The sequence below is a fragment of the Lonchura striata genome, chromosome 8 (genome assembly GCF_046129695.1).
Source record: "Lonchura striata isolate bLonStr1 chromosome 8, bLonStr1.mat, whole genome shotgun sequence".
Taxonomy (NCBI): Eukaryota; Metazoa; Chordata; class Aves; order Passeriformes; family Estrildidae; genus Lonchura; species Lonchura striata.
This window is the reverse complement of record NC_134610.1, coordinates 9,801,830-9,816,843: the sequence shown is the minus strand read 5'-3', so window position 1 is coordinate 9,816,843 and position 15,014 is coordinate 9,801,830. Positions and strand designations below refer to the sequence as shown.

The following is a 15,014-nucleotide window of genomic DNA, read 5'->3' as shown; positions in this document are numbered from 1 at the left end:
TAGATTCCTACTTATTTCTGCACTACAGCAATAGAGACAGCCCTCTTCAGCTCCAGGGCTGAGGGACTAATACGACATGAAATAATGCAGAGAAGATGCTTGCAGCCATGCCAGCCCCTCCTTCAGCTGCTCAGCCAAAATCAGTGTGGGTCTGAACAAACCTCACTCACTGCCTAAACTCCAGCATGGCAAAGGACAGGAGGGACACCAAGGAGAGAGAGGCTCCTGACAGATCCTCATGGGGTGATCTCCAGGGGTCCCTCAAGGACAAGCTCGGATGCAGAGCCCTTGGACACAGACAGAGGTTTCCAGCTGCGTTTTTCTCACTACAAGGTCCCAATGCTATTTGAAAAATGAGATATTTGCGTTCCAGCATTCAGCAGCAGGGTCCAGCCAAGAAACCGACGACGGCACATCAGATGGATACAAACACAAATTTCTTGGAACACATCCTGTAAACAGATGAACTTCCAAAAAAGGAGGACTGGGACTATTTAAATCATCTCCAGCATGACAAAATAAAAATCAGAATCCCTCACAAAACTGAAAAAAACACCCAGCCTTTCAGAGCCACACATTTCAGGCAGCCTTGGAGAAAAGTCTCTCTCAGATGTGGTTTTACCTGAAATCAGCAAAAAGCTGGGGGGGTCCAGGTGTTCCCCTGGGCCTATCCACCCATCAGCAGGGGGAGATGCTCTCCTGCTCTCCCTGTACCCAGACCACAGCTCCAGGTGAGCACCCCTGCCAGCTCATTTCTGCTGCTGCCACCTATTAGAATGAATGCTCCAAAAAGCAATCCAAACAGCCCAGGAGTGCAGCTGGGAACTTCTAGTTACTTCTGAGTAACTAACATTGGAGAGAAGCATCCAAATAGGACAATCTTTAGGGCTGCTCACATAACTGCAGCTTCTATCAGGTGCTTCCAAGCCTTACCAGGGTCTGCTCCAAAGAATCCAAATGAAGTCCAGGAGGTCAGGGGAAAGCCCCTACACAGCTCTTAGGTCAGCAGTACCTTCACACTCCTCCAGTCCCTAGATCCCTTTTCCTTTATATCTTCTCTAAACTTTCTTCAAATCCAGCTATTTTCTTGTCCTGTGAAAAGCCATATTACCTGAGGTGGAAGAAAATATCCACACCCAGGGGTGCAAAAGCCTGAGGGGAGGGTGGTACAGCTCAGCACCCAGGGGTGCAGGACTTACCCCTACTTCATCTTGTTTTTTTTTACCCAAGCAGAGTAACACTGAGCAGGAGGGTGACAATGGCCTTGGGAAAGTCCCAGTAAACACTACTGCACCCAGCAAACAAACACCCAAGCTGCTCCCACAGGTCAAAACCCAAAGCCAAAACTGGGGCAACCAGGTACCATCCAACTCCAGTGCAAAGTTTTCTGTGACAGGGAAAATCAAGGCTCATGGAGGTTCAGTAAAGGGGAAAAAGGATGAGCAGACCTGGGGAATAAAGGACATTGCACAGGTCCAGACAGCTCATGAGAAACCACACCAAAAGGCAGCTCCACAGCAGCTCAGACACAGCACGCTGGTTCAAACCCCAATTTTCCCTGAGCAGAGAACACCCTGGGGATAGTTAAGCAATTCAATGTGCCCACACATCTGGCAATCCTCTGCCTGCAGGCTTGCTTGGGCAAGAAATGCAGCAGATGCCCCTCACAAGGGGGAACCACCCCAAAGTTTGCTTTGTGGCACAGAGGAGCACTCTGGAAGATCCCCCAGCCCCTGTCAGTCACTCTGGCTGCTCCAGCCCCCTGGTCAGTGCTAAGAAGCTCACAAAAGCAAATGCACACAAGCAGACAGGATGAATGGAGACAACAGTGTGACAATTACATGCTCATCAGTTTGACAGTTTTAAGACAAATTGCTTGGTTCATGCTATAAAAATGGAGAATAGCACTCATGGTATCTAATATCTAATTCCTGACTAGGCATGTCCCTACCATTCAGCCCATCCTGTTCTCTTTTGATGAAGGTCTCAATCTTGCTTTTTGATTTAATCAATCCAGTTCTGCATTAATTCTGCCTGAAACATGCCTGCTTTCTCCATTAAACAAACAAAACTTGACATGCTCCCTTTAGGAACATCCTTGATTTTCTTTCCTCATTCTCATACATTTCTGAGACAGAAGAGGATGGGGTAAAACAGAGGGTGCCACTGGGGAGATTTCAGTTTACTTACTCAAAAAGGACGTTTCAGTTTAATTAATGTGTGTCTCTGGTTTCCATGTACACACATAAATGCATCCATATAGGTAATGGACAGGTGAACACTGCTGCTCCACCTAACAAACACATCTAACAAACAAAAGGACCCTCTGCACTCCCCAAAGCAGCAAAAAAGAAAACATAATGGTGACACTTCCCCCCCATACTGGTACTCCCAAATGCTCTCTTAAAGAGCTTCACCCCCTGCAATCACCTCAGGAAGGTTTATCCCAATCACAACCCCACCTGTGAATCACAGCTGCCCTGACAGCTCAGAGGATAGCACTGTATCCACTTCCTGAGCTCCCTGTTCTCCCAGCAAACCCAACAAGCCTGGGCAACCAGGTGTCACTGCAAACAATTCCATAAGCATCCTCCAGTCCCACACATGGAAACCAGGCTGCCACAGAGATACAGCAACCCCTCAGACCAGTGTGCAGCTTCCAGACAGAATATTTTACCAGCACCATGTCAGCAATTTCTCATCATTTCCAGCTTCTCCTAGACCTCAGCTCCAGTGTGGATGGAAAGGCTGCAGCAGTCTCCATCACACCAAGAGTCATTCTCCCTCAGAGAGCCCTGTTTCAAGGCATTCTCAGGTGATGGTTAAGGCCACATATTCACACCTCCTCTTCTAAGTGCCACTGAAATAACCACCTTTGAGGCCTGCCTTTCCAGGTATTCTTCCACAAGCCAACCAAATCCATGTCTGCTCCCAAATTTCCAAGAGCCCAAAGACTCATGGTTAGCTCAGCAGCCCCTGGGGGATCTAGGGCTGCTGCACACCAGAAGCTGCTATCATCAGCTCATCCATCATCACCCCTTGGGATGGGAACAGAGATGCTGAGCACAAGCAGAAGTGAAAAGAAGTCCAGGGGATGTGATGCACCCTGTACCAACAGGTTAGGAGGTGGCAGTCATAAAGTGAGAGCACCTGACTGCTCTGCTATAAGATCTATCTGTACACATCCCCTTACCTTCACAATTCAGGGCAATGAGACCTTCAAGAGACCTGGGGAAACTATTGGGACAGGGCTCCCAAAGAAACTGGTATGATGGTACCACCAAGTGATATTATTCCCCAAATGTTTTCCCAAAGGAAATACAAGAAGATATACATATACAGGAGGATCAAGTATACATATAACTATACAATGCAATTATATATACAGCTACACAATGTGTGTGTGTATATATATATAAACCGTATAACAGACATCTCTAAATATACTTTATACACTATATATAGAATTATACAACACGTACTGATAGACTTCTTCTATATATATTTCCCTACAAAATTGTTAATTGTTGCTTGCAAAGTCAATAAAAGCTGGCCCAATTTGCTCACAAACCTGTAAAGTAAATGCAAAGGGAGCACAAAATACACACAAATCAGCTGATTGAGGTTCTAACAAAACTGCCATCTGTGGAACCTACTCCAATACCTTTTGGCTGATATTTAAAGAGTAGAAGAGCTGTAAAATTTGACTGGCATATATGCGACCAGGAAACATAGACAGCAAATGGCAGCTAATGGAAAAAGCTAAGGAAAACACATCAAGAGCTATTTAATAAACCTGCCTAGGCTGCAGCAGAGGGAGAAAGAATAAGGTGGTGAAATGACTATGAAAAGAAGGTGGGTATTATAAAGTTTGTAGTATTACTTTAAAACTTTCTGAAGTTGAAAAACTCCAGGTATCTTGGAAATCCCATTACCTCACCTGATGATCTCAGCTAAAGAGAAATATAATTAGTTTCAAACAGTACATACTAAAAAAAAATACAAAAAATACAGAATTAGGATAAGAACTTGCTAAGTTTTAGCATGTAGCATGTCATGGGAACAGCATCTTTTAAAGACATAGCTCTTGGCACAAAACACCTTGAACTGTATATTTTTAAATAGCTTCTGCAGGCTAAAGGTCAGGAAGTATTACAGGACTTCCTTGTAAACAGCCATCTTCCTCCTTGGCCCCTCCATTCCAGTCAGGAATTTTCTTTTTTTTTCCAGTAACTACTCTGTTTGAATGATAAGAGTCAGGCTGCCAGTCCCATTGTACAATTAGTGGTCACAGTGACCACCACATAAACATTTCCACTAGTAGCATTCTGCAGAAAGTTGTCTTTTGATGCCAAGTAAGGGAAGAAAAAAGACAAAAAACAACAAAAAAAGCACAAGATATTGGGTACCCATAGCTTAGTAGCCAGCATTCCTGGATCTAATCTCACCACCACAGATTAGCTGGCTGGAAGAGGCACTCTTACAGCTGTTTACAAGATGTCTCAGAAGCAAGATCTATTGCTTTACCCTTTCCCTTCTGCACACCAATTGCATGGCTGGAAAAAAACAGCCCAGGAAAGCTGACAGAGTGGTGTTTGCAGCATTACCAAGTCTTCCCTGGAGAGCTGCAACTGTGCTTACCAGTGAAACATCCAGTGAAACACATGTGGAGAGCCAGGGGCCGGGGCACCCCCCTAGGACCCAGCCAAACCAGAGGGACTGGAAGCCACCTCCACCCCACATCCATCCCCATCCCCAACCCCATCCTTGCCCTGGAGCTGGCAGCTGCCCCAGGAGGAAGGGGAACAGCAGAGGGGACAGAGCCTGCATCCTCAGCTCAGCAACACCAGCTGCAGCTGAGAGGTGAAGTGAGTGCTCAGAAGGGGACAGGGATGGCCACACTAGAGGAATAAGGATCAGCAGGGAACAGAACAGCATCACCACTGGCCATGCCCATGGAGAGGTTCAAGATCATCCACTGCTCTGGGGTTCTCACATCCCAAAACTGGTTCCTGACACAGCAGCTGTGCCAGCCTGTTTTTCAGATTTTTCCATGCATTTGAAACCATCCATACTTTTCTCCTGAACACCTAGGAACACTTAGCAGGCAATTGCTTTCTATGCATCAAACATGATTAGGTCTTTCACACACCTTGTTCTCTAGAAATTGTAAGTCTACTTGATAAGACATATATTGGATTATATAGATAGACCTAAACTCATGAGCAGCCCCTAGGGAGCAGAGGGACGTATTTGCAATTGCTCATAAACAAGGAGGCACAGTTGAATTATGGGTGAGCAGCTTCAGCATCAACACAAGGATGTATTTTCCCTGTGAAGTGCTCAGTTCCTCTGTGAAACTCATGGCACCAATGCCAGAAGCATGGGCCACCCCCTGAAAATGACACAATAGATTCAGAAAGGAGAATTATCTTTGTTACAAAGAGCCCATGCCAGGCCACACGACAAGGGACACGTAGCAGGACACTAGCCAGGGGCTTGGGGCTTTTTAGGGGGAGAGCTTTGGAGCAAGGCTCCCTGTAACACAGAGCCCATGCAGGGACTCAGCATCCACCAAAACAAGAAGGTAATTGAAGGGACAGAAGGACTGAAGGAACAGTGCTGCTCTGTTGAGGGCATATGGGGGTCAAAGTGGGGTCAGAGACTTATTTCCTATGATGTCAAAGAGCTGAGGAGTCCCATACACCCCAAATACACTCGGCATGGAGCATCCTCTGCCCTCACTCACCCCTTGTGGCACAAGCCAGAAATAGGCACGGTGAGAGAAGAGCTCCCTTCCAGCACTACAAAAGGCATGAAAGTCAAACGAGGTGTGCCCACCTACCTCCTTGGAGCACCAGGCACACTTGGGGTGGATGAGGAGACACTCTTCACAGGACGTGGCGCTTCCACTGGTGCACAGATTGAGACCTTCAGCAAGAGAGAACAGTATGGGCTGAATGGTTATTCCACTCCAAAACAGTGTTTAGGGGGGTTCTGAGACATTCTTAATGCTAAATGCACTGTAAATTCAAATGAGAGCAAAGAGTCTCCCAGGATCCTAAAAGGCAGGAGAAGCTGTAAATCTCTCTTCACCGGTAAGAAGGTCTACTTTTCCTTCCCTAAGGTAAATGAAAAGAACAGAAACTTGTTTTGGGGTGCTGAGAACCTCTAAAAAATTACTGAATCTAGTGATTTTTCTCTACTGTTTTTCAATGGTGTCTGGTTAATCAAAGAGTCCAGCTACTCATATGCCTAATCAAACACTCCCATTGCTGTGGGCAGAATGCAATAACTGTTGGAGCAGTCTGAAACACGGAGCTGGCTGTCCAAAAGCCCTGAGATGCTGACTTTTAAAGACACATCTTTAGGCATACCTTCTCATTTTTTTTTTCTAGCTGAATACAGAGGGGAGCATCTCCCCATAATTTTCATATTAAAGCACTCTTGAAACATTCTCATCTCCCCTTCCCACACAGGTGATTCTCACAGTGGACTCATGCTGCAGTACATTACTTTTATTTTACTACAAGAGACATTTCCACAGGATATCCAGGTTAAGCCTTGCAGGGTGTTTGCACTGGGCCATGTCCAAGGCAGCAGGGGTGGAAGACACCCCTGCCTGTGACCTCAGCAGGGACATCAGCCAGGCTGATGCTCTTTGCTCTCGGATTGCTGCTGTCCGGCAGCACAAGGAGTCCCAAGCAGGTTTCACTTACAAAACCCACGATTTGCACTTTGGGCTTTAAAAATGAAGTGGAACCACACAAGTAAAGCCAAAGTAGACACCAATAGTATGGGCTTTGAATGCAGCAGCTTGTTCAAGCATGCCTGTGGCTATGAATGTGCCCTTCCATACCAGTGATGGCCCAGCTCCCCCGGGTGCAGCTATTAACTTCCACTGTCAATAAATGATTAAAGAAATCTTTAACCGAGGTTTCAGCACAGAGGCTGCACACTCCAAATGAAATGCCTCAGGCTTGAACTCCCAATCTGCTATTTCTTCCAACCCAAATGTCAATAAAAGCATTGTCAGGCCTCTATTTTCAGCCAGTTGCATCTGCAGATACCAGCGCACCACACTGATGCTGGGTGTAACGTGCAGATTCCACAGAATTGCCAATAGCTGCTGAAGAGTCCCATGAAGTTTTCTCCTAACTCAAGAACTTTTTGCCATGAGAACTTTGGAAGAAGGATTTTTGCTGTTTCCATGTGAATATTGCACCAAGAAATGGAAAGCAGTGGCTGCCTGGGTCGCTCCTGTAAGGGTTTGAGCTGTGAGCACAGGAAGCAGTGAATCAAGCTGGACAGCTGGAGGAAAACCTGGCATGCTCTGGACTATAAACAAAGAGAGGATAAGTAGGTCCTGTCAGTCACTGCAGAGGCCTGACTGTGCCAGAGCCCTGCACTGACAGGTCTCTGCTGCCCGCAAGGTGGTTAACTCTAACCCCAGAGAGCCAAGCCCTGCACTCTCTCTATAGCTCTCATTCAGACCAGCTCCTTGGGCTCATTCATACCAAACAAGAGCCTTCTTAAGAGCGTGGGGTTTTTTTTTCCTTCTGGCTGTTACCACATCCCCAGGCATTTCATTCCTTTTTTGCATTCAGAAGTTATATTCCAGCTCATGTACACTATAAGAGCTCAAAACATAAATAAGTCGTATAAAGCAAAATGCAACTTGTTCAACTGAGTTAAAATTTAGGCAGCAATTAACACTTGCATTTGCAAATCCTACAACATGGCCCAAAGCTTCTCCTTAAGAGCTGCTTCTCTGGCAGCTGTGCACAGGGTAACCCAGAAAAAATAATGGCCTTTATACAGCAAATACTTGCATTCATACCCTGGCTACCCAGGCCTGGCTCTCCCACAGCGTCACTCGCCCATCTGCATGGAAATATTTACCTCCATTCCTGACTGCTGGATTTTTAAGCGTTTACTTAGTCACAGTAATAGCTGAATGAAAACCAAGGTCTCCTCCTTCCACTGCGTGCCATGACCAAAGCAGCCCACGCTCCTGTGGCCAGCCATGGGGTGACATTCCTCCCGGTGGCAGCTTTTGAAGTTTCCAAGTATGCTTTTCTTTCCACTCTGTAGCAACACTAAACCATTTCCAGCATTGTTGTGAAAACAGGGCTTTGTGAAGCCCTCCAGTTTTAGACTGAAACCTGAGCTTTTTGAGTTGGAGTAGAAACACACTGGATTTTCCAGATGCAAGTCTTTGCTGTGCTTGATTCAGTGTAGTCTTTCCCGAATCAGGCAGAGGAAGGACCTGATGATGCTCATGCAAGTCCAGATCCTTCAGGTACTGGGGCAAGTCACCCTTGGAGACTGGAAGGAACTCAGTCTGCTCTTTAGACTGTGATACATTTAGTGAAACCACTCCTGAAAAATCAACTAAAGTTCTTATAATGGAGAAAATTCCATCCAGGGTCTAGCTGGGATTTCTCTGGAGGTAAATAATCCACCCCCTGGATTGCTGAGCTGCACTGCCTACATACAGTCCTTCATACTGATGCCACTGAGTCCTAAACCCTGCATCCTATTTATTTTGCACAGTAGTGTCCAGCAAGCACAAAGAACATCTCCAAATGACATCCTTCCCTTGGACTGAGCTGCAGGAAAGCCCAAAAAAGCAGAAGGAGACAGTGTATTCCACTAGACAGCAGAGATTTTAATACATCAAACTACAGATGCAGAGCAAGATAGGAAACTGATGAAAGGTACTCATCAAATTCACTCACAAAGATGCTCCAGGCAATCAGACCTCATTTTAAACCTGTTCTGCAAGAAATCCTACTTTGGGCACCTCCTCAAACAGAGGTGAATGTACTGGCTTGCTTAGAGAAGACAGTAGAAAAAAAGTTATGCACTTTATACAGCTAAGCATGAAAATGAAAAAAGGCATTTTATTTGTGCTTGCAATAAGAATTCTAAGAGACTCGACATGGTCTGCTGCAATACTGAACCATCAATTGCATGGATCAGGCACACACAAAAAAAATTAAGAAAACTTTTGAGCTTTTGCAATTATGTGCCACAGCACTCTGCAAGATGAGCCCCTTCTTAAGATTATTCGTTAAAATATCAAGCACTGAGGGTAAGTACTGGAATGGTGGACTTAGGCATTTTGTGGGGTCCCTTCTTACAAAAAAAGTTTCCTCAAATGCTCAGAGAGGAGGGAATCCCTATTTCCAACAGTGCTGGAGCAGAATTACAAACTGCACTGCAGTTCACGTGTGTGTATGTGTGTGTGGAAAACGAGAGCATCCTCACGAGGGACAAGGACCTCGCTGTGGGTGCCGCGGTTCAAGGTGCAAGTGGGGAACGATACAAGCTGAGTGTGGGGACCGGTGCCCGGCAGTGCGACAGCCCGTGTGTGGCTACTGCTGCTACTCCTCATCCCATCGCTTAACACACAGCGCTCGGGCAAACATCCCGGGGAGTGCATACCCTGAGCAGAAGCGGCTGCAGCCGCTTCCATTAGAAATATATATAGAGCGAGGGGTATAAATAGCAGTTAATTGCTTTGGGAGGCGAAGGTGAAACCCCCGCGGACGCGGTCCGTGCCCGGAGCGCGGGTCGCCGCCACCCGCACCGGGGGCACGGCGGGGATGCGCGGAGAGCCCCGGCAGTGGCCAGCCCCGGGCACGGGGACAGCGGGGACAGCGGGGACCGCGGGGACAGCGGGGACCGCGGGGACCCGCGTCCCGCCGGCTGCGGGCGCACGGCAAAGCGGCTGCGGGGGGAGGCACCGGGAAGGGGGGGCGGGAGGAGGCGAGAACACAGACGGCAACAGAGAGCACCGAGGCGGGTCTGGGGGACAAGCCGCCTTCCGGAGCGGCGTCCGCAGGGCCCGGGGCGGCGGGAGCGGAGCGGCCCTTACCTCTGCCGGGCTGCAGCGGCGCGGCCAGGAGGAGGAGGCGGAGGAGGAGGAGCGGGGGCGGCCGGCGGGCGGCGGCGGGGGCCGGCAGCCCCCCTCGGCGGGGCATGGTGCGGCGGCCGGGGCGGCCGGGCTGCCCTTCCCGGCCGGGCCCTCCCCGCCGCCTTTTGTGCGGCCGCGGCGGCGGCGGCGGGAGGAGGAGGCGGGGGCGGCGCCGCGGAGCTCCCGGGGGCGGCGGGACGGGACGGGGCGGTGTGCGGTGCCGCGGTCCGTGTGCCTCTCCGCGGGTCCGTGCGTGTGCCTGTCCCGCTCCCGAGGGTGCGCTGCCGCCTCCCCGCCCCGCGCAGGGGGGCGTAGCCCCGTCCGGAGCGGGACCCGCGGGCACGGCCGGGCCCCCGGACACGGACACGACACGGACACGACACGGACACGGGCACGCAGAGGCTGCCTCTGCGGTGCACGGAGTGGCACAGCCACACCGCACGGCGCACACGGGCACGCACCCCGATGTGCCCGCAGGCACACGAGGAAGGCGCGCCCTCCTCGCCGCTCGCAGCGGGGCTTGCACTCATTCCCCACGGGTCAGTGCCTGCTCTTACGTGGCGTTTTTGCCGCTTCAGGGGTTTTCTCTGTGCAAACAGACTGTGTCCATTTACTGAAGGGCTCTTTGGGCCAGGGCACCCGGGCAGCGCTGCACTCACCGTCTGACGGCTTTTTGGCACGGTCCGCGCCCCCGCCGCCTGGGACATCAACACTTCAGATCGAAAGGAAACATCGGATTTGTGATCGTCTTTGGGTTGCTGGAGAACATTCTGTGTTCTTCTGCTTTTAAAATAAATCATAAATCATCCCTAGAGCTCGTGGTTGATTTTAAAAGCAGTTTATAGTAACAGCTAACTTATCCATGGTCTGCAGACCTTCATGACACCCTTATGTCTGCTAGATCTCACCATCAGATTTTGCTTAAAACACATGTTGTGTTGCTGTTCTCAGGCCGAAGTGATTAACTGCAACGCCACCTGCCAAAATATCCCTTACCTGCATTGATTTCCAAAGCTGCTTTCACAAACCTTGCTGATTTCTTCAACCTCTTCATACCCCCGGGAGAAACGAGGTTTGGGTTTAAAGTGACTATTTGTTGTTTTAGGAAATACACACCTAAAAAAGTTGTAACATTGTAACTGTCCCAGTGCTGCTAAATCAAAACAAGTCCCAGCGTGGCTGTGGCAGCATCACAACCCTACTGCTTGCAACCAGTGCAAAAAATATCACTAAATGCCTCATCAAAACCTCTGCCGTGGTAGGAGTGTGGTATGTGGGACAGGCAGTAACCTACAAACTGCCCTCAAGCTGTTGGTTGTGCCTGGGGAAAGGGACAGCATCAGCTCTCCCTGTTATCACAAAAACATAAGGGGCATGCTGTCACCCTTTATTTATAATAAAATTAATACTGGCCATGTTGGAACTGACCTGGATGTGCAAGATGTGGTGTGTGGGATCTTTGAAGTAGGTTATTCCTCTGTGGAATACTTCTAATATTCCTGTGGGGGGGAAAAAAAAAAAAAAAAAAAAAAAGTGAAATGCAGATCCCGCCACACTTGCAAGAGAAAAAGCATCCAATATGAGCATTACTGCCCAGAGAAGCCTTGTGTAGACCTAGAAGTCCCTTCTTGGATCTTCTGGCCATGCCCAAGCAAGTACCCCAAGACATGACTACAACTATCCATGGATAGACTCATGTTTGAGAGCTTTAAACTATGCCTGGTTGTAGGAGCAGGGAGACACTCATCTTTCATCCCTGTGTCCTGCCATGCTGCCCAGGGAGCACTGGGTGAAGGAGCAGATGCCCAGAGGCAAGTGGCAAATGAGCAAGGGGGAAAAAGGAAAAGCAGGGCCATGGGGTAAATAAACTACTTGGAGGGAGGGAAACCACCTTCTGAGACTCAACTGTGCCATCTCAAGGAGCAGAGAAGAGGGCTTGAGGAAGCGAGCAGTACTTTGGGAAGGAATGCATGGCAGCAGGACCAGAGCCAGGCGAGGCGCAGGAGCTCCCCAGTCACTGTTCTATTTAGCTGGGCTCAGCTGAGGCCGAGCTCTTCCTGCAGGTGCCTGTGCCACTGGCACAAGCACCTGGTGCTCACTGTGCCAGGCTGTCCTCATCCCACAGACCCCATGAGGAGCCCCTGAGAGAAGGAGGAAGTGCAGGAGTGCTGTGTGCACTTTTTGGGCAGTAAGATGTTGTCGATGCTCCACATCTCCTATCGGTCATTGTGTTTTTCAAGCCAAATCCTTTGAAGGTCCCTCAGAGTCACAGGTGGTTTGTCCTATCCCAGTGCAGCACCACTGACCAACTGCCCACTGTGTGGTGTGCACAGGGAAAACCTCAGGAGCCACAGGAGAGGACGTGCTGTGGCTTCCCTAATGAGAAGAATGTTAACACCCTTCTCTGAAGTTGGTGCTGTGCTCTTGCCCTGCATGCAGCAGCAAAAGAGGATATTATTTCACAAATGGCCAAACAAGCATCTGTAACACCAAGAGGGGGAATTCATGGTGAACATGAGGTGGGCAGTTCATTTCCAGAGAAAGAAGGCAGCCCTGTGTCCCTGAGGCTGGCCACAGACCAAGAAATGAGGCATGAGTAGAGGTAATGTGTGGCCTGAAATGAGATCCACAGAGAAGGTGTTGGTATAAAACCTTCCTGCTTGCAGGTGACAATGTGTTCTGGTTGTTTTTCTGGAGTCAAGGATGGGGTGGCAGTAGATGCCCCCAAAAAAATTGCCTTCATGTATGAAACCAGATAAGGCCTTGATCTTCCTCCTGGGATTCCCTTGTTCTGAATAAGGGATTGAGAAATAAAGCTTTTAATGCCCCAGTCTCAACAAGATTATTATGTACTCAGTAGAAGATGAGTTTGAGGCGGCACCAAGATTTTGGGAAGAGGATTGAAAAAAGGGCTCTGTCTCCTGGGGATTGTGAAAGGATGACCTACAACAAAGTCTCTCTTGATCTCCAGGAACAGCCGCCAGCACAGCCTTGGTCTTTTCTCTCTTGACCATCTTGTCTTCTGTCTACAAAATGCCATTCTTAAGGATCACAGAGTCTGTGAGATCCCTCAGGCTCCTTCAAGTATTTACGTGCCCATAAATACTTGCCAAGGCCCTTGGACTTGGGTTTTCAGTGTCATTGCACAGTTTTGCTGTAACAGAGAGAGGAAAATCCCTATTTGGAAAGGCCTGATCTTTCTGTTCACTTTCTTATCACTTACACTTTAACCTGTGGTTAAAGTAGGACATAAACCCAGGGTATCTGACCTGGGCATGGATTTGAAAGTGATGTAATTATAAGTTGATTCTTTGTCTCTTTTATCATCAGTTAAAACAAATAAAATCATTTATCTGAGATACTCCAGGTGTTCTACAGATGAGTTTTCATTGTCATATCTTCCTTGGGGCAGAAAGGGTGGATAAAAGCATCTGAGTCACATCTAGATGTCTGCCATGGCACTAAAGTTGTTCTGGATTTTCAGTGGTGATTCCATCTTCTCTCTGCACCAGTCTGAGCCACTCCCAGGCCCTTGCACAAAGCCACAGCCTCTTTCAGGGTGAAGCTCCACCTCTGTCTTAGTGTTTCACAAAACACAGCCACTCTCCAGCAGCAAAGTCCTGGGACATCTCTGACTTTCTCCCATTTCTAGATTCTGTGGCATAAGTTTAGGTTTGTTACTTCAGCAGGTCCTGAACATGCCTCAGTCCTTTGGTCAAAGCAACTCTCCATACAACAAAGGATGGCCAAACTGGAATTCAGATGGTGAAAAAAAGTGGACTGATTTATGGTTTTAATAAAAAGGAGTTTTAGGAGAGCTAGGGTCAAACTGGGATGGCAGATCAGGGATGTGACATAAAAGGCAAACTCACTGGAACCTTGGAAACCTCCACTGTGTTACAGTTATTGTGTTAGGAAAACACTTCATTTGCCTTTCCAGGTCCTTACCATGTTGTTTCCTGGTTCCTCCTGGCTGTGCCATGATGGGAAATAGGGGAGCAGAGACGCAAGCTGTGGGCACCGTGCAGCTTTGCCATCCCCACACTGCCTCCTCCCACGAGTGAGCCCACAGATGGGGCTGCTGGGGCTTTCATTACCATGGAAAAGGTTTGTCTTCTTCTTTTTCCAAGGAAGCTGTAAAAAAATACAATTCACACAAAATACTTGTTAGTAATAGGCAACTACCACATGCCAAAAATTACAATAATAAATTTAATCTTATTTCTATTCTCTGGCTAAAGATGCAGCACATGCTGTTGCTGCCTGCTATAAAAATAGATATTTTTACCATCTAAGGGCCAGCCTCTGTTCTCAGATACTCAAGAGCAACACTACTCCCAAACAACTCCTGACCTGCTGAAGAGCAACATTGCATCACTTCTGGAAAGCAGAGAAAAGCACCTAAAGTGGTTTTGCCAAGTTTTGACCCTCTAATAGATTAAAAAAGGCAGAACTCAGAATAAATCTCTGAGCTAGTCCATGCCTGAAGCTGCTGGGCTGGAAAGTGAGGGAGGTACAAGGGGGAGACTTTCCTCACGCCTCTATGGTGCATAAAATTGAGACAGGGGTGATGAAGCCAGACCAAACCTGACCAAGTTTTGGGGCGCCTACAGCCCCTGGAGCAGGCTGGCAGGCACCTGGCTGCCTGAGAGAATGTTTGTAGGAGGGGCTCACTGATGTGCTGAACTGATGGATATCTCCAGCCATGACCCATCCCAAAAAAATATGCCCCAATCCCCAGAGTTAAGTAATGCACTATCAGAGGGACAGGCGTGGGAGTGTACTGGGCTGGGACACAGGAGAAGGTTAAAAATTAGCAGCTCCATGGCAACCTGTCTGTATCTATTAATGGTTAGCCCCAAGGAAAGCGTGCTCTTTCGAAGGTTTTGCCTCGGGTGTGCCTTATCCTGCAGCTGCAAAGAGCCAGCCCCATCTGGTGGCCGGGGCTCTGCCCGGTGGTGGAGAGGGAGGAGGCTTTGACAGCCGGAGGTCCGTCCTCACCACCCTGCAGGGAAAATGGAAAAACTTTCTGCCTGCCTGCACATCTTGCCTCACATAAGCTGGTTCCACTTTGGTTGGCATTCCGGGAGAG

General features: G+C 48.5%; 1 protein-coding gene across 1 annotated transcript in view; it reads right to left on the bottom strand.

Annotated features, from left to right (window-relative positions):
- ITGB5 (integrin subunit beta 5) overlaps positions 1 to 9,989 on the bottom strand; it is a 58,036-nt gene extending 48,047 nt beyond the window's left edge. The window contains exons 1-2 of the mRNA XM_021526045.2: positions 9,884 to 9,989; positions 5,846 to 5,931 (exon numbers count right to left, since the gene is read on the bottom strand). Of these exons, the coding sequence (XP_021381720.2) occupies positions 5,846 to 5,931; positions 9,884 to 9,989 (192 nt within the window). The remainder of the gene's footprint in view (positions 1 to 5,845; positions 5,932 to 9,883) is intronic.
- Between the last annotated feature and the right edge of the window lie 5,025 nt (positions 9,990 to 15,014).